The sequence below is a fragment of the Nymphalis io genome, chromosome 2 (genome assembly GCF_905147045.1).
Source record: "Nymphalis io chromosome 2, ilAglIoxx1.1, whole genome shotgun sequence".
In the NCBI taxonomy this organism is placed as follows: Eukaryota; Metazoa; Arthropoda; class Insecta; order Lepidoptera; family Nymphalidae; genus Nymphalis; species Nymphalis io.
In genome coordinates this window covers 2,175,839-2,196,274 of record NC_065889.1, presented here as the reverse complement: position 1 = coordinate 2,196,274, position 20,436 = coordinate 2,175,839, and the positions used below count along the sequence as shown (strand labels likewise).

Here is a 20,436-nt window from a genome sequence, read left to right as displayed (position 1 = left end):
ATGGTCCACGTAACTTTGAAGTGGCGAAAAAAATTAAAAAAAATGTTTATTGGCTGAATCATATTATACGCTGTTACGAGGTTATGTCATCTGCTTATTTTTGTATTGTATCATTAGTCATGACCAACTGACAAACATCAGGAATGTTGTCTCTCAGCGGCCTGCACTTTAATAACCCATTGTATTCCATTTTTATGTCATTCTTATTGATGATATATTTTATTTTATATTTACCCAGGTCTACGCGGCACCGGCCTAGGGCCACCACGCCCACCCAGCCAAAAAGAATATAATTTTACTCTAACCGCTTTGAAACCTCATATGTCAAAGTTCCTAGGGATAACTAGATTTAAGTAAAGTTAAACAACACTGTATATAGAAAAGTTTATTCAATAATAAGTTGCATAATAAGTAAACTATGTACACCAACCACAACCACAGCAATACGGCTTAATTTCGATCACCGTCATCGGATATTCCACTTCTGGAAAACGCATCGCCGCTTTCAGACATTCGCATTCCCGATCACAAGGATATGGTCTGTCACTGCACGGGCTCATGCAGGAATCACACCCGCGTGATGGGCAGGATCGCTCACAGCATTGCTTACCACAAGAGGACTCTATGGTCTGAAAATAAGTATTTTGTTGTTAAAACGTCTTTTTTATGCTAAAGGAAGCCACTACGACCACCATGTAAATTCGCGATGTCACCAATCTTGGGAACTAAGATGTTGTGTATTTTGTGTTATATGTCTGTTGTGTCTATAGTTACACTAGCTTACCTTTTAAGTCGGAATGCAACAAAACTAAGAATTGCTGTTTAGAATATCTTCTTAACCGAGGTTATATATATAAACATTAATATATATTATTAATATTTAGCAATAAAATAATAATTGACGAATGACCCGAGCCGGTCCAGTCAAAGAACAATTTAATGCTTAAAAAAATATTTTGTAAATCTTATAGCCGGTTAATGTAAAATTTATCGATCGATAAAATATTTATTTAACGTTTTATATTAATATCTTTAAAATATCAAATTTGTTTTTCTCACCTTGCAAAGACAAACTATTAGAAGTAGTAACACAACTTTATTCATTTTGCTGACTTCAATAAAACTAACAAGTATTTGTTATAAATTGTACTCTTAAGCAGAATGACCTAGTGACCCGTATATATAGGAAGTTACCCGTATTTTTACCGCTTAAATATTGTGTAAATTGTATTGCAAAAGAAAAAGGAATCTTAGATAGTTAAATAGTAAAAAATCACGTAGCTACGAAAACAGAAGATAGTGTTGCAATTTTAAATATTTTTAATCTATATTTTAATACCTTAAAATTAATTTGATTATTTTTATTATTGATGTTAACATGTGGTCTTTGTGTGAAATGCTTTCTCACGAAATCTGTCGTGGTAAAAGTTTAAAATTTTGCGCCTGATTAAATATTACGAGTGAAAACGCAAAATGTAAAATTATTGCTATGCGTAGTCTTTAACTGCAAATGTAATTTAGTAGTGTTTCATGTTAATGATATACTTTATTATTTCTAGACTTCGTGAAAGATTTTTTCAACAATTTTATATTTACGTATTATGTGTAAATATAATTATTTGAAACAATCATATTTCAGTTACTGGACCCAGGATGTGTCTAATTTCACTGAAGTTCTGCCACATGTGAATTCTACCAACCCGCATTGGAGCAGCGTGGTGGAATAAGCTCCAAACCTTCTCCTCAAAAAGAGGAGAGGAGGCCTTTAGCCCAGCAGTGGGACATTCACAGGCTGTTACGGTACGGACCCAGGAAAACAGGCAATGTGTTTTTATGTATAGCCCTAATATTAATTACATTTTCTAATCGCTAATATGACAAGATTCCATACAATATTAAATACCGTACTTACTTCAATGAAAGAAGAACGTTGTAAGTCCCATATAAGCGAGTGCTATATTATAGAAGAAATCTATATTGTACCCGGTAAAGGAGTTTCAGTTGGGGGATTTCAGATCAGTAAATATGTTATTTTCTAAAAGAAACAAGAAAATACATAAATTAACATACACACTATAAGCATAATAACCATAAAAAGTTCACCGAAACTCAAATATATTTCTTTCTTAGTTTATGTATTTCGGTTGATATTTCACAAAGAATTCTTGCCCGCCTTTAACAAGCAAACATTATTATACCTTTGTTTTTATCTCGCGACACCCGCAGCCTTCGTCTTACGCTAACAAAGATCTTGTAAATGGAATTCTATGTTGACTGCTGATTCAAAACGGCCTTTATTTCAGGGTTACCTTTTGATGCGCCAGATTAAGGTGTTGATAGCCTATTATATATTTTTATGTCATTTAGCTTTCAATCCCGTAGGCATTTTATATTTGTCACTTCGTAAATGTTATGTTACAAAATTTAAAGGTTAAGTAAAAGCTTAATATTTGTTATAATATACGTATATAGATAATAAAAATGCATTGAAATAGTATTTGTTCGTTAAGTTTTCGTTAAGGCGGACAATTCCACTAAAAAAAAAACGTTTATTAACGTTATCGATTCGATTCCGATCCAGCTTCGACTATTCCTCATAAAAAAAGGCCTCTGCTGAGTCGCAAGTCGCAACTGGATCGGCGCGGAATCGGTATGATGATACCATATACAAAAGCCACAAAATCATGACAGTCAAACTTAATTGTTAAAGATTACAATTATTACAAAATTGAATTGTAAATAATTTATTTGTGTTCTTAACATTTAAGAGTGATTATTAAAACTGTACACAGTATAAGACAGTAGAATCTATACACTGAACGCACCGTATATTTTCCTTTAATTAATTTTGTATAATCACAATTTAAACAAGTCGTGATGGCCCAGTGGTAAGATCGCGTGAATCTTAACCGATGAACGTGGGTTCAAACCCGGGCAAGCACCTCTGAATTTTCATGTGCTTAATTTCTGTTTATAATTCATCTCGTGCTTTTCGGTGAAGGAAAACATCGTGAGGAAACCTGCATGTGTCTAATTTCATCGAAATTCTGCTATATGTGTATTCCACCAACCCGCATTGGAGCAGCGTGGTGGAATAAGCTCCAAGCCTTCTCCTCAAAAAGGGAGAGGAGGTCTTAGCCCAGCCGTGGGATATTTACAGGCTGTTACTTACTTAATCACAATTTAAATAATATTAAAAATATTTGTCTACCTAGCTTTTTCATTTAATTTGTTGCGAAAAATATCATATACGGCGAAGTGTTCTTTTCATAAAAAAATCTATAACCTGCGAGTGCCAACCTTGTTATCACTGAGTCTTCAGTTGTTTACACAATACATTTTAACTCAGCCGAAGTTTCAAAGCCTATTGATCAATTTTCGGCTTGACGTCCAACCGATTCAGTAACGAATAAAGCGTTATTCTTCAACACTAAGCTGATAACTTTATCTCCAAAAAAAATATCGGGTACCAAATATTTTTAACGTTTTTAACTTAAGCGCTCTTTAGAAGCCGATTCTTTATTAATTCACTCCTAATAAAATATTTAAATTTTAATATGATTATATAGTACAAACAGTTTCTTTCATTATGTACATAGCTTTTTTTAAGACTGAATCTTTTGATATACAACATTTAAATATCAAACACATTTAAATCTAAACAAACCCCATATTAAAATAGAAATATATACATACAAATTAGATTCTGGGAATGTTACGAAAGTAAAAACATTTTCTATCTTGTTTCATTCATGGATAAAATCCTTATCAAACTTCTTAGACACCAATGTGCGGATTTTCTACTCCATTTATTTTTACCTCGATCTTAAATTGCCTATAATTTTTGCCCCAGGGGCACATTTTGATGGGTTTATTATATTTCAGTGTAATGTAATGTCGATTGTAGCCAATGTTTATGTCCAAAATGTTATTACATTATGTTAGGTAACATTTATAAAAATTCAATTAATTAAAAATAAATATTTACAAAAATACCTCGGTAATGTTCTTTATAAGATAAGGTAGCAATGCTACATTGAATATTAGTATATATCTTTTATATAATGTAGTTTAATCTGCTTATGGAGTACAGTCTTAGAGTCACAGACCCATCGATCGTCAAGTATCAATTTGTTCAGCTCGCTAAGACTCATAGACAAGACGTAATTTTTTTTTAGAGTAGGTAGGCGGACGAGTATATGGGCCACCTGATGGTAAGTAGTCACCAACGTCCATAGACATCGGCATTGTAAGAAATGTTAACCATCGCTTACATCGCCAATGCGCCACAACCTTAGGAACTAAGATGTTATGTCCCCTGTGCCTGTAATTACACTGGCTCACTCACCCTTCAAACCGGAACACAACAATACCAAGTACTGCTGTTTCGCGGTAGAATATCTGATGAGTGGGTGGTACCTACCCAGACGAGCTTGCACAAAGCTCTATCACCAGTGATGATGTTGGTTGACAAAAAGAACTACGTAGGGTACCGGTTGATTCAGATTACCTGAATTTTTGCAAGTGGATTAAACTGTACTTCGATATCACTACATATTGTAAAACAAAGTCGCGTCTGTCTATCTATCAGAACGCATTAAACTCAAAAATAAAAAAACGGATTTTCATACGGTTTTCATCAATGGACGGAGTAATTCGTGAGAAAGGTTTGAGTGTATAATTCATTTATTATATTAGTATACATTAATTAGGTTTTGTCAAAAATGACAGAAATATGACGACAAAAGTCGATTATGTCGGAAAAAAATCACGCACATTGGGTGCTATACTGATGTGTGCCGCGTGAATTATTACAGTTATATGCATTACGATATAAACTTTTTATGTAGACTATTATTCTGTCCGTGCGAAGCCGAGTAAGTGGCTAGTTTATAAATAAATGGTAATTTCGTAAACAATTCCAGAGTAACTATAAAATATAAACCACGATGATATTCGGCTGTGTTATAAAAATATTTCTTATCATCTACATTAAATAAGGAGCAAAATGCAAAATTTCTGGCTTCCACACCAGCCGGTTTCAGCTTTGCGATGTCAGTAATTCTGTGTAAGTATTATATTAAGATATCATTTGAAATAATATCCTTTTCTTTTTATGTTTTTTATTCACTGCTTTTAATTTTTTATTAAAAGGCTTAAGAAATCATTACTTTTGTTTTTATATTACTTTTATTTTTAATGACAAATAAAAAATACTTCTATTATATTCCAAATGAGTAGCAAAACGCTTGAAAAATACTATTTTTATAGCTATACTGAATAAACATTGTCAACATATAATTAATTTATCAAAAGAATTGAAAACTATCACGATGAGTCAATAGTTTCAGATATAATTTAATTAAAAAAATATATTGAATTAAATTTACAACTGAAAAAATTATATTATGTTGCTCTTAACAGAACGTTCAAAATTGTAAAAGAATAAATTGTACTTATTATTTGACTTAAGTCTTTTAAAATGATAAATTTTAAAATTGAATTTATCAAAAAAAAAAACTTTCATTTAAGGTTAAATATTATTTTATATAGTGATCTCGGTGAGAATTTCCTAATAAAATATTACATTAAAAGCCGTCTAGTTCTGTTTTTATGATGACGTCATGAATTAATATCGAGAGACTATTCCAATGAACTTGATAATAATGTTTCGTATTGATTATGGTTTCGTGAAAAAATGTCGTTTTTAATGTCGATGAAGTTGTTATCGGAACTTTGAAAGTAATATTAAAGTTGAAATAAAAATATATTAATCGAGTTTGTAGTGAATAATAGAGCTATTAGCAAAGTGCGTGAAATACGTATATATTATATAGTAAGACAATCAGTAGTATCTTTGCTTCGAATCACGAGGTCCTGGATTCAAATAACGTTAAAAGTTAAAGTTTTTGTACCAAGATCGAATTCTCATTAAGCACTTGAAGGTTGGAAGTTGTCAGTATTTGTGCTCTCATGCTTTGGAATGCTACCAATTTCAGTTGTTCTGCGCTTGAAATATCTCTCTAGTCGTTATAAAATACACTGTCTCATTGGTCTAGAGGCTAGATATAAGGCCGCAGACCCGGTAGTCCTGGGTTCAAATCCCACGTCGGGCCAATAAAAAAGTTATTGAATTTTTCTGTCGAATATTCTCAATAGCATGCCAGAGTCTGGAAGTTGGAAGTGTGTACACTGCCTTGGAAAGCATGTAAAGTCGTTGGTCCTGTGTCTGAACTCTTTCCGGTTGAGTCGGATTGCTGTCACATCGAATTAGAAGACCTAGGGAATAGAGAGTGCTCTATAATATGTCCTGCGCAGTTAACATGTTGTCTTATTATTTTCACTTCTAAAATGCAAAGGTATTACAACATTCAGCTATTTGTGGAAAAAGCCGCGTTAATTTGGATTTTGAACATATATTTCCATGCTGACTGCATTGCATTCTTTTTTTATTTTTATTATTATTTATTAACACAGTACAACTTAATTTATAACGTTATATGAAGTTCTTAAATTATTGATAATATTTTACATTAAAATATATTTCGCCTAAAGTAACTCATTAAAACTTTATTAATTATTTATTGTTTCGTTGCTTTTCACGTTCATTCATGAATAATTTATTTAGGTATACCATGTGTAAACTAATACAGATAATTTAAGAAAGAAGTGAAATATCAATTACAAGAAGTAATTCATGTAAAAATTACGAATTTCAGAACATTTTACCAAGACACGAAAGGAACAATTTTGCTAATTATGCGACAAAAATCATTTACAAATCATCGATATCTCATGACTGACAGATAACAAATACGATAGTAACCGCGCGGTAATAAAATACGAGAAACAAAAGTCCATGACAGAGTTATTTAATAAATACGTTGCATCCAATATTCGATAACGTATTATACTTTGGGGCAATGCATTAGAAATAAACAAAACATCCAAAAAGAAGTCTTAATCATTATATCTAGATATTTAAAAAAATTAAGATTTTTTCGTATTTGAATTTCGAACGTTCCGTATTAAGTGCCTCAAAAAAATTAATAGCAAACCCAAACATATTACTAATTCTTTTTAAGTTGTTTCAAAATTATTGTTATTTATATTATCTGTATTAAATTAGACATTCGTTTTATTTAATTTATTATATATCACGAAGATTATTTTCTATAGCAAGTATACCGTTACTCATACCGAACGAGCGCCTGACGTATTATTGATATTAAAACTTTAAGATGTTGTAAAATGCTACATTAATAATAAATTCTGACACGTTGCCACAGTTAATAGATTTCTTTACGACGTGTGCTATAATGGAATTTTCTATAGTAGTATACAATAAATGAAATTGGTTTTCGTATAACCCAAAGAGATTGTTAAATTTTATGTTGGCAGTGTTTTTTACAATAATATTCCTTTTTCTATAAAGCAATACGCATTTCGATAATTTAGAAGTCAATATAATCATTATTTTATAAATAGCTTTGTCGATTAATTTTTTTTTTTATAGAATAGAAAGGCGGACGAGCATATGGGCCACTTGATGGTAAGTGGTCACCAAACGCCCTTAGACATTGGCATTGTAAGAAATGTCAACCATCGCTTACATAGCCAATGCGCCACCAACCTTGGGAACTAAGATTTTATGTCCCTTGTGCCTGTAATTACACTGGCTCACTCATCCTTCAAACCGGAACACAACAATAACAAGTACTGCTGTTTTGCGGTAGAATATCTGATGAGTGGGTGGTACCTACCCAGACGAGCTTGCACAAAGCTCTACCACCAGTTTGAATTTGTTGTTATATTAATGTACATTTTAAGTCACTATACACATAATGGTAACATTGACTGTCACGTTTTAAAACTTTAAAGGCTATAAACGTACTGGATCACTAGCCCATAAAGTTCATGAATAGTCAATTTTAAATTACATAAAATCTTTTTTTGTTTCATGATCTTCTTTATGTCTTCAATTGTTACGGGATATTTCATCACATTCAGACTAGGATTGGTCTTCTATATATCAGTCGTTGGATTTTTTTTTCTGCGTATGTGTCATAAATTTATTGTTATGTGTTAATTTTCTGTTGGTAAAATTTTGTCTGATTCCGGAAATTTACGGACGTAATCTTGTCAGGCTGACAGTAGTATTTAAATCCATGCAGTTTTATATATCCAAAAGTACTTTATTTTATGATGGCATATGTTATAATTGTTTAGATAAATTTCAGAAGCGTAAAATTATTTCATTATTATTTCTTTCATCGTAGTTCTACAATTGGGCTAAAAGTTTTTTGTTTCCCATAGATAGGTGTACGGGTAAATGGGTAAGTGTTCACCATCGCCCAGAGACGTTGAGAACACGATTTTAATTATAAACACGAATTAATTAAACAAGGAAATTCTCTGTCATTTAAGCTAAAAAAAATCTATTCATTAAAAGAACCCTAAGAATACTACTTTGTCACCTTCACGTCACTAGATGGCGTTGTTTTCATTACATACAAATCGCAATTAACGTCAACGCTATTGAATGAGTAAAAAAAACTCACACTAGACACACTGAAGTACGGCACGTTAATGACGGATCGGTTTCAAAGCTTTACACGACATTTAGGGGAGAAACAGATTTGTGTTATAAGGCATTTTTTTACCAATTATTCTCATACAGCGCTATTAATTTTTAATTTAGTTACATTCATTTGTTCTCGGACCTGATTTTTGCGTCCGCGCATTTATTAATTTTCTTATTTACTGAAAACTATTTCAAATACAACATTATCAATTCTGCTAACGACTTGCCTTCATAACCATATTCATTTATTCCATTAACTTAGATAGGCTTTTAACTCTGCAAGAGAAAAGATTTGACATTTTTACGTTTTTAAAAGCGAGAGCGCTTTTACGGCCTGGCGCTATCCTATTGGGAATGATTTTGCTGGTGAGTTGGTTTTACACCACTCGCTAACTTCTGATGTCATCGTTGAATGTACTGTAAAATATTCGGTTTTCACGATACATGCCAGTTAAAACTACATTACACATTTAGTTCTATGTTTATGGGCGAAGGAAATAAATCATCAGGTGGCCCATTAACAGGTCAACATTCCTGCTTTCAAATTAATAGTTTTTTTTAATTTATTTATTAATACTACCAATTATAGACATGTTATGCGTTCCTCTGTTATATATATACAATATATAATAATATATGAATTAATATGTTATAATATATTACCAAAAATATAAATTTTAAGTGTATGTAAATATGTGTAGATGCTAATTTGGTGAAAATGGAGCTTGAGTTAGTTTAGTGTAGCAGTTAGGTCAATGGTACCTAAAGATGTTCAACCGCTTCATACGGCATACGATCAAACCAATTAGATTCTTTTCGTTTTACCTCGCTTATACTACATCTTTTTTATATCACAAAAACTGACAACTTTATTAGAAATGAAGTGCTCCTTAAATGTGCCGAAGAGACTTGCAAAGGGAGTATTTATATCTGTGGTATTTCAATAATTGTAATTATATAAGAAATAAAAGAACTAATTAATGCATTAAAATTTTTATTTAGCATTTTAAAATACAATCGGAATTAAACATACATAGGTACCGTTTTGTGTGTTAAAATAATTCAAGCGTTTCGTATCATTACAGTACTCTGATATGTTATTTACAATTCACATTGAAGTATATATAATACGAGGAACAAAGTTAATAATACAAGGAAATAAGTTCCAATGGAAATATTATACATATTAAAAAACATCGAAATTTATGTAAACTTGAAACATCATGGATTAATTTCTAATATCTGAATTTATGACAAATTTCTATCTAGAAAAAGCTGGAAAATATTTTTTTTTTACGAAAAAAATTTAGCCAACTATTTATTACGAAAGAAAATATGTTTGACAAAAAATTCGTTTCTATATAACATAGAAAATGAACATTTTTTTTAATATTTAATGACAATTTATGTACTTAGTTGTATGTTTAAATGTAATATATATGTATTATATAATACATCTAAGAATTGGCACAGACGTGTAGTACGATAAACATGTATTAATTATTAATATTTCTCCACGAACTTACGATCTAGACTTAATCTAAGTTTTTACAGCGAACAATTAAAAAAATTATGCAATTATAAATCACAGGATGAAATCGACGTGAATAAACAAAGCGTGCGTTTAAAGAGGTCATTCGTGCGTGAGTTATACAAATATTTCCTTTTAGACAATTGTATTTTTTTTTTTTTTTTATGTTTTGCAGAAAGTCAAATAACTTCCATTTGACGTTCACTCTATTCATGATAGCTTTATAAATTTTGTTGTTAAAAATATAATTTTAATTTTAACATATCAACAATGCGATTAAGTTTAATTGTACTCTTAATTTACAAAATTAATTTAGATAATCTATATTGAATAATCACTATCTATTTTTTTCGCGTACGATAATATTTATATAAACAACCAAAAAAAATATTATTCTTATTTGTATACAGTTTATTTTAGATGAAATTTTAACATTATATAAATAGTATACACATCTCTTTTTGATTTTAAAGCTTTCTCAATTTATCAAAAAAGCAACGAAAAATAATTTCTAAACTTCAATACAGCTATATATTATACTTGCGTGTGATTATAAAACTTTAAAATTTGCACAACACATTAATTCGTATAAATTTATTTTACAACAGACCAAGGAGATAGTATCAAGAATAGTGCGTCAATTTTATTAAGACATTTAAGAGCAGTACCAGTTATATAATTTTTTTTTTTGATACTTATATATTTAACTAATAGTTTGCTTTGAATTTTTATTAATTACATTTAAAACAGCAATATTGTAACGATGGTTAAAAGTAATACTTACATTTCTCTTCAAAGTATCATCTATCTTCAGTATTATAAAATATTGTCGAATAAAATATGATATGAGCGAAACGTTGATTTTATTAATAATGCTATCTACTACAGCGTAAATTGTTTTAACTACTTCTACTAATACTTTTAAGTTTAAAAATATTTTTTTTTCTAGACGCCAAAAAAGCAACATCCATAATATAACCCTAAAAATTTGGCATATATTTATCAATCTCACTCGACGCGTTTCAATGAAAATGACGAAATTGCTACTATATTTTTTTATTGTAAATGCGTTTGCTTATATTAAACGGAATAAAATTGTCACTACGGGATCCTTTATCCTGATTTATAGCTCGCAGTAGTGACTGAAAAGCCATCGCTTCGATAATCCACATGAAGTTACAAAGGAACTTGGCAAAATGATTCATGCATAACTCTGCGCATGCTCCAGCGGCATATCCGATAATTTATTTCCCTTATCGACCCAATTCTTTAATCTCCCTCGCAATTCCTCTAAGCTCTTCGATTTAGCCTTGTTTATCCTTTTGTACTTAACGTCTTTCGGTTTCGTCACGTTCCTATGGTTTGACATCACTCTGTTGTATGTCACTACCTGATTAGTCTTCTGTTCTGTCTCCCCCTCATCACTTTCTGGATTTGAAGTGACTTCTTCGTCGGAATCATTTGGCGGCATCATCCTTTTTGGCACGTAGCTGTATGACCAGACCTCGTTATTCGACTTAGATTTTGTTTCTTTATCATTGTCTATGCTTTTAACTTCGGCAGTTAAAACTACGCTCCTCATACGGAAATTGTCTCGTCTCTGTGCGAGAAGACTAGTTTCTTTATACTTTTGTTCGTCTGTTTTATTTGCATCTTTCAATTCCTTCTCGGTGCTATTTTGTGCACTCAAGCCTTTGGTAGAATCTCCATCAGCTTCTTCTTCGACGCTGTATACAGTCTCTAATATTTCCGGTCGCCGCAGGAATCCATTTGATCGCCTCACAACGCTGTATTTTAGATTTGGATCTATCGCGTCTGAAATAGATCGAACTATCGTTACGCTGTCTGGGTTGGCCGATCTAAACCTTGGCACATGTGGTAGATTGCTACAATCAGAGTCTATGTCTTCCATGATGACAGCGGAATCTGAATCGTTCAGCGAATCGAAGTCACCAGTTATGTGACTGTCTTGCAACATGTCTCTAAAATCTGGAATAGTTTGTGACGTATCAATGCCATTATCAAGTAGTTTAGTTTGAAGTGTTTCGATTACTTTTTGCTGTTTCATTATAATCGTTTCACGGAGGGCTAGCATGTTGGTGATCTCCTTCTGTTTGCGAACCAATCGCGATTCGAATAAGAGGAGTTGGCTGGAAAGGGATTTGAGTTGTTCAGCCTTCTCTCGTTGGAGACGTGTGACTAGTTCTTCTTGTGTCCGATGAGCTCGCCGCCATGTTAAGAGTTGATGCGCTTGAGCTCGATACTTCATTCGGAGATCTCTGGAAATTAATGAAAATAGCCTATTTTGATTAATAAAATACAGCATACTAATAAACACAGTCACATGCGTCAGCAAGTAAGTCCCTTGTTAGGAAAACTTATGTAATCAACATAAAATCTTGTATCAGTTTCAGTTTAGAATCTATGAACATGTTCAAATGATGAAATCAAAAATATACTTTATTTTAAGAAGCAATCAATTTAAATGGACAATCAGCATGCCTAATCAAATGCATGCAAATCCTACGAGCACTTAATTAAAATCGTCATGTTGCCGGCAAAGCCGACAACTCAGTAGTTACTGTTTTTCTATATCTATTAATATACATATAATAATCCTATATAATATAATTTTTATAACCTATTTTTTCATATGTATAAAATTTGAAAAAGTTGTACAAAATTTTTAATATTTAATATTTATGTAAAATTACTTTTAAATTTATTCATTGATAAATGTAGACATTTCAATAATAGTGCAAAACAACCATTATGAATATTTCTTAAATTTAGATCAGTTTTTAAAAAAAGCAATATTTTTATATAATTTATATTATGTTTAAATTATATTTTTATTACTATCATCATTTTATTAAGTGCATACCTGATAGTTCTCCTAGCCTCATCTAGGGTGTGTGCCTCCAGAGGGTCTGTGAGTGAGGCTGCCAATGATACATCCGGCTCAGTCGGGCTATTCAGAGCCGATTCGCTCCGACTGTGGACAATACAAAAGTATAATAATATGAATATAGAAATTGAACTTATTATTAACAGCGGTTACACAGACGTAACACAGAAGTAACCGAGATAGGTCGGATATAATTTCGTCACGTCTATCCAAAATATATTACAAGCTTGTAATGGATACGGGCTAGGATCTTTGCCCTGTAGTAAAATATTTACAGGTTTTTGTGGAGAAGGTCGGATCTTAATACACCATGCTGATCCGTTTGTTAGAACACACGTGGCAGATTCTTATCCGCTATATGCAGGTTTCCTCACGATTCTTTCATTCATCACTAAGTATTATATATATTATAAACACAAATTAAGCTCCTGAAAAATCACTAATGCTGGCCTATGTTTATCCTGACCATAGAGCCAGCTTGGTTAAGCAACGCGTGAACAATAATACAATTAAAAACGGCCTTAAAATCATTTATATAAGGTTTACAATTAAATATCCTCTTAAAAATTCTAAATGAAAATCATACAATACTAATAATGCATATTGTTAATTATTTCTAATACAAATCCAGAGCTAATTGGTTGTTATAGCATTAGATTAAATGCTTTATAGGTTAATTTCAAAGCTAATTAATTTTCAAAGCGTATAATATGGCAAGCAAAGGTTCATTAAGGGTGATAATTAGTTTATTCTGCTTAGTTATTATGCGATGCGGGTGTAAGCAGAACGCAATTTAAAAAAAAGTGTCCCTTTACACAAATAGTGAAAAGCGATTCTAGTATAAAAACAATTTTAATTAAAGCAAAAAGTATGTAAAGGCAAGTTTATATATACAAGACGTATGATGTATTCAGATACATGTTTAAATTTTTTCAATGCGATGTAAGGGATGATCAATATGCACAATGCCAATGTCTATGTGCGGTAGTGATCATTTACTGTCTGGTGGCCCATTTGCCCGTCCGCCATATATTTTTTGAAGCGGTTTTCTATAACTTCTATTATAATATTTCAGTTAACATATCTAAGATTTTTTAAAGTTATAACTTATTTATATAGCTAGGATAGGTCATAAAGCGCGAGAATGAAATAAAAAACTCATTTACATTGGAAGTCGGGAGCAGGAAGCTAGTTTCGACAACGTGTACCTAGTGAACGATAAACTATATTTCAATATAAAAAGAAACCCAAGATATAATCCTCGATAATTCGCAACAATAGACACGGCTACATTTTCTACGTAACTTTTCCTTTGTCCGAGATAAATACTTTGTACAAAATATACGATCTTGCCTGAATAATTCAAAGTTATATTTTATGAAATAAAAGCTGAGAAACACGGGTAGGCAAGTTATATAATTTTAGAACAATTTATAGATATATATACATATATTTAAAAAATAAGGTCGCCTTTGGCATAATATATAAATTATAAGATAACGATTATCTACAAAATAAAAAAATTAGGTATTAAGTTGAGACGTGTTTATTAATAAAGTAACATTCTTTAATCGTTCCACTGCCATACAAAGGGCTTCTCTTGAGAAGTTTTGGAGCTCATTCAACCAGCATTTGGGTAAGTGGATACACATGTTGCAGAGTTTCAATGAAATTAGACCGCTGAGCGCGAGATGAATTATAAACACAAATTAAGCAAATGAAAATTCAATGATGCTCGCCTGGGCTTGATAGTTCTAACCACTGAGCCATCTCGGTGCTCTAATTACAACAAATTGTAGGAAATAGTCCCCAGATGTCTTATAGATGAATACATTTTTTATTATCATTTTAAAAAGTTAGTTGCTTTCTTGACGAAAACATTTTAATGAGCTCACTTCAGAAGTCGCGCTAACGATCTCTTTTAAAATATATCGCGACTTAAACCTCTAAATATACATCGTAAGTGATTAAGTACCCATTTATAAGGCGAAGTGAAAATCCAAAGCGATTCGTGACTTCAACTTGGTTATAATTGAAAATATTTAACGTCTTGAATTCCAGCAGAAAACTCCGTTTCCTTGTTAAATAAATAACGTTAAGTGTTTATAAACTTCCAACGTTATTTTCATAACGTTATTTCTGTCACGTTATTTAATCTATAAAGTATATGAAATGCTGTTTGTGTTTAACGAAGCTCGCGAGATATTTTGTTATTCAAATATTTTACGATATTTAATGCAAGCAATTTAATTAAAAAAAATAATAGAATGTGATTTTGTCTGCACATATTCTACGCTTGAATTTATATTTGATAACCTTGGGCAATAATCATTTACGTTTTGAGCTTTATTTCTGCAATGAAAGTCCTTTATCGAATCATGAAAGTAATATTGAAAATCTTTTCTTTTATTAGAACCAACAACAGAATTAATTTATACAAGGAATTGTTTGTATTTTTTGAAATGTGAATAGCTGCAACCATAGGTGACTTTCCATCAGCTTCCATCAGGAAAAAGAAAACTGTAATTTTCAATTCAATTTTGTCTATTTTCTATACCTAATTATGAACTAGTATTTATATATAATAGCCTTTTACCCCTTCCTTTTTTTCAATGAGATAAAAAGTATTACAATAATATATCGCGGACATGGGATATCAGATATTTCCATGTCGGAACCCATGTAACTTGCTCTATCGTTTTCCGCATGGAAAATTATTGTAGACAGAGAAAATATTTGAAAAATTACATGAAATAATATAATTTTTTCTTTAAAGAATATTAGCAATTCCCGTTTTATTTGACGTCATTAAAACAGATTAAATAATAATAGTTACTGTAAAAACCGCGTCGATATAATTACACGAGCATACGTAATGTTAACATTTCTCTGTTGAATTGCAATTCCGTATACAAATAAATATATATATGGAATAGTTAATTAAAACCAAATATAAACATTTAGTAATCCTATCTTTTATGTCGGTATCATAAAAAACTTCAGAATTTTTTTTATTTAACCAGCCTAACGCCGGAAACATTTTTATCTCGAAAGCCTTTTAAATGGAATTGTTTATCCTTTGGGGTAAGCGAAGCATGAAGTAATGCTAACTGAGCTGCCTTATTTAAATTCTAGATATGGAGTTACCAATTAATCGGTAGACCATTTTTTGTTTCTTATTTTATTTCTAAGATTGTACACTTTATGATTATTGTTATAATCTACTTCAGAAACGGACGAGTTTATATGTTTATATGTGTATGTATACTTTATTTTTATATGTACCGATTACTCGAAAACAAAACAATTTGAATGACAATTTTTAATTTTTTTTTTCATATCATGGCATTTTCAGGAATAAATAATGAATACAATAGATATTATTTTAGAATTTATATTTCGACCGACAATGTCATATCATTTTAATGTCCAAGTTTTTATTTATCATGTCATTGTAACAGGCTATAACCATAGCCTTGTAATATGGTACAATATTTTTCTTTCTTTTAAAATAATGTGTACTTTAATGTTCGTTTTTATTTTCAATCAATTAATCACGAAGACGGTCGTATAACTTCAAAATTCAATAGATGTTTTAATCTCGACCTCGGCGATTAATCTTCGCGTCTAAAACGAACCACGTGACACTGACGAAATTATACATTTCGACGTACCTAAAAACTTAGGTCATCTTATACATCGAACATGACAATTTTAAGCATTTTCAGTATAACATCAGCTGTAATTACGTAGATTAATATAAGGTTCAATTAATTAACGAACGAAAAAAAAATACAATAGAGAGATAATGATATGATGAATAGTATTTATGATTATAAGCAGAAATGGATCAGTGGCTGGACTTAACTTGGTTGAATCATAACCCAAGAATGCGGGTTCCAAACTGGAGAAGCATAGCTGAAATTTATGTACTTTTTCCCCTTTTTTAATATAAACATCTTTACTGTGATTTATAAGCGATAGATATATAATGTCGTTGAATTTTCTGCAGACATTTCAAGACCTATACAAAGATTTGTTTGTAATTTTTTTGTATCTTATATTTTTGGTAGCGTCCGCTTCAAAATCGTCTGACCAATCGCCTGACCAAGGACAATTTTCTCCCGACTACATATATTAAGCTATATGTTAAAAAATATTTAACATATGAACATATTATATGTATGTTTGACCAGAAACTATAAACTAAAATGATATAAAAAATCCATATAAGTCAGATTAGTAGTTTTATATGGAACAGGAAAAAACATAAAATCTTCGCTTTATAGTACATATGATAAATTAGGTAGAGACTGCTTCTGAAATAGACTATTTTCTTTTATAAATAATCCTAAAACAAAATGCACTCAAAGCCAATCCGTAAACGAACTAGAAATATTATAGTGCAAAGAGAAAAATATCTCTTAAGGTCTTTAATACAGGAGCTTCGAGTATCAAACGGAGTCCATATTAGAAATAAGTTTTCAACATTAAAGGACAAAAGTAGTATTATTAGTTTTCAACTTCATGTTTGAAAACGTTGAAGTATAAAGGAGACTGAATTAAAGTTAGATTTGACCCTCGCTCGTCGAATAAATATCAAGACATACTTTTTTTTTTATAGAATAGTGCCGTGCTGTCTCGAGATGGTGGTGGATAGCGTTGAGGTTAGCGTGAAGTCCACGGATGTCAGAGAACTCGACCTCAAACAGCGTAGGTATGGTGAGGGTGTGCACTGTTGAACAGCCGTTATTTCTTACTTGCGCTACCATTTGGAAAAAGAAGGAAAAGAGACGTGAATCGAGCGACGTATTGCCACGATAGGGATGGGCAAAATGTGGAGGCGTGTTTCCCCACATAATTACAGGCACAAGGGACATAAAATCTTAGCTCCCAAGGTTGGTGGCGCATTGGCTATGTAAGCGATGGTTGACGTTTCTTACAATGCCAATGTCTAAGGGCGTTTGGTGACCACTTACCATCAGGTGGCCCATATGCTCGTCCACTTTCCTATTCTATAAAAAAAAATCTGATTTGATAGAGCTATTGGAACGACCTAATGACCGAAATTAATGTTAATTTTTATTGATTTAAAGCCTAAATTACATCCGGTATACAATATGCAGCGATCAGTTTGCTTGATTCATCGCTTTTTAGTATTCTAATATACGTTTTATATGAACTATTATTGATTTATTGCGTACTGTGCAGTGTAGTGAGGTTCGTAAATCATTTTGATTTATGTTATAGCTGGCTATTAAGCGCTAAACTAAATGTAAACTAACGTTATATATATATATATATATATATTATATATAACGTTATATATTATATTATGTACTCTATTAAAAATAAAACTATTGTGAAAAAATAGTGATATTATTATTAACTCAGAACCTCAAACAAACCTTCACTTGCATTATCGCGTCTTCAATATATAATGTCTCCAGAGCCTATCATTACACTCGTCCACTCACCTATTCGGTAGAATAGCTGGTGACGCGGTGGGACTTAGATAGGATAGCATAAAGCCCTACCGATGTATAATATTATGAATAAACTTACCAATCGAATAACGAAATGTCACCGAAAACAGCTAACAACGACCCCATCAAACAATATTTTATTAAACCTTTATCATATTATAGGATAGGAGGATAAAAAAATAACAACAAGTACATGTCAAATATCCAACATTCTAAACAAAAACTATGTAAAGAACTTGACACTTCCCGAGTAACACTACCTTTGGTTGCCTATTACCACTTACAATATTAAAACTTCAATGTTTCACTTATCTTTCAGTCTCTCTCTGTCACCAGCATTTAGAGCGAGACGAGGTATTTGGTACGCTTGTTTAAAAAAGTTTCTTTTTAATTATGACGTTTAAAAACATTTTATGAATATTTATTGATATTTGACATCACAAATCATATGTCAAGCATACATTTTAATTGTTTTGTTATTAAAAAAAAACATTATTTCAAACTACAATAATATTAGAGAAATTATGTGTTGATCATGTTATTTATTACAAATGTAGTTTTTTAAGTATACACCTTACTAACAGAATCGTCCCCATGGTCCTTAATTCATTTATACCAAACATTTTTAACGATGTCAAAATGACATACAAAATCAAATCCGGCTTATTTCGAAAGAATTAAAATGGGATGATATACATCGCGTGTGTTTGTTTCATCATCATATTCAGCCCACATTAATCCACTGCTGGACATAGGCCTCCTCACAGGCGCGCCAGTTCTTCCGGTCCTGTGCTAGTCGCATCCATTGATGTGTTTGTTTGCTTGTTACTTAATCATAGAAGTTTATGTCGTTCAATAGGTTTTATTTAAAAAAAATATATCATTAAAGCAAATATTGTTTCATGCGAGAAAAGCATGTCAATATTTACTTAAACTTGAAGTGATACTTGATTTAAAGTGATTCCAAATATTATACAATAACACAGTTAAAAAGTTAAAGAAGTTCTTAGTTAGAGGAGTTAAACATAACTTTGAATGCGATAAAACAGCCTTTGAAAACTTTAATGCGGGCTTTTTAGCAAACTGCTTATTAACACAAATATATAACAATTATGTATTTTCAAAAAGTGAATATATGATTTTTAAGTATAATATATATTAACGTAAAAATAACACTTATAATGTAAACGGAAAATCAACACCGATATCGAAGTAAGTTTATATTTTAATAATATTACAAAAATATTTTGTATGTATAATTATACCTCGTGTGATAACATAAGCTGCGCAAATCTCTTACATTTGGACAAATGTTCCCTCTAAAATTAAGGAGATTTCCGAGTATTTCCACAGCACGTCACAAGCACAGATGTACTGTCTATTCCCTCACTCCCAATAAATTTTTATCGGCCCGACTTGGGATGGGTTCAAACCCCAGATACAACTAGGACCTCGGGATCTGCGACCTTATATCTAGCCACGAGACATAATCGCTAGATGCAGCCCTGGCACTGGTCAGTCCACTGCGGATTAATGGATATACTTCACATGTGTCTGAATTTTATCTTTAATGAGCATGGAAACAAGATGAATAATAAAGACAATATATATTGCATATACAAATAGATATTAAAAAATAACAAAAAAACGTTTTGTTGGTGAAAGTATTCAAAAAGGGAGCGTCACGGTTGAACGGGAAGCGGCGCAGGCGCAGCAGGTGGTACCAGAATAATTTCCGTAAAACAGATGCCGTAAGTAATGTAACGATTTTTTTTTACTTAATATTATACAAATTATCGCTAAAAATTGCTAAGTATTTATCAATTAAAAAACGAATTGTTTGTTTTATCTCTATAATATAAATAGTGTTTGCAATCGTAATTATTTCCCCCTAAATTAAATCCTTTAACGATTTTTATGTTTTTTT

General features: G+C 31.4%; 2 protein-coding genes across 4 annotated transcripts in view; one reads left to right on the top strand and one right to left on the bottom strand.

Annotated features, from left to right (window-relative positions):
- Positions 1–17,663, top strand: part of LOC126777452 (uncharacterized) — a 39,042-nt gene extending 21,379 nt beyond the window's left edge. Inside the window, exon 3 of the mRNA XM_050500470.1 lies at positions 17,648–17,663. The gene's annotated coding sequence lies outside the window, so the exon portion shown is untranslated. The remainder of the gene's footprint in view (positions 1–17,647) is intronic.
- The window catches only part of LOC126777380 (uncharacterized), a 143,630-nt gene continuing 133,833 nt past the window's right edge, over positions 10,640–20,436 (bottom strand). For all 3 annotated transcript variants that reach the window (XM_050500440.1, XM_050500427.1, XM_050500435.1), the window contains 2 exons: positions 13,000–13,110; positions 10,640–12,394 (listed from right to left, as the gene is read on the bottom strand). In XM_050500440.1, the coding sequence (XP_050356397.1) occupies positions 11,317–12,394; positions 13,000–13,110 (1,189 nt within the window). In that variant the 3' untranslated portion in view covers positions 10,640–11,316. The remainder of the gene's footprint in view (positions 12,395–12,999; positions 13,111–20,436) is intronic.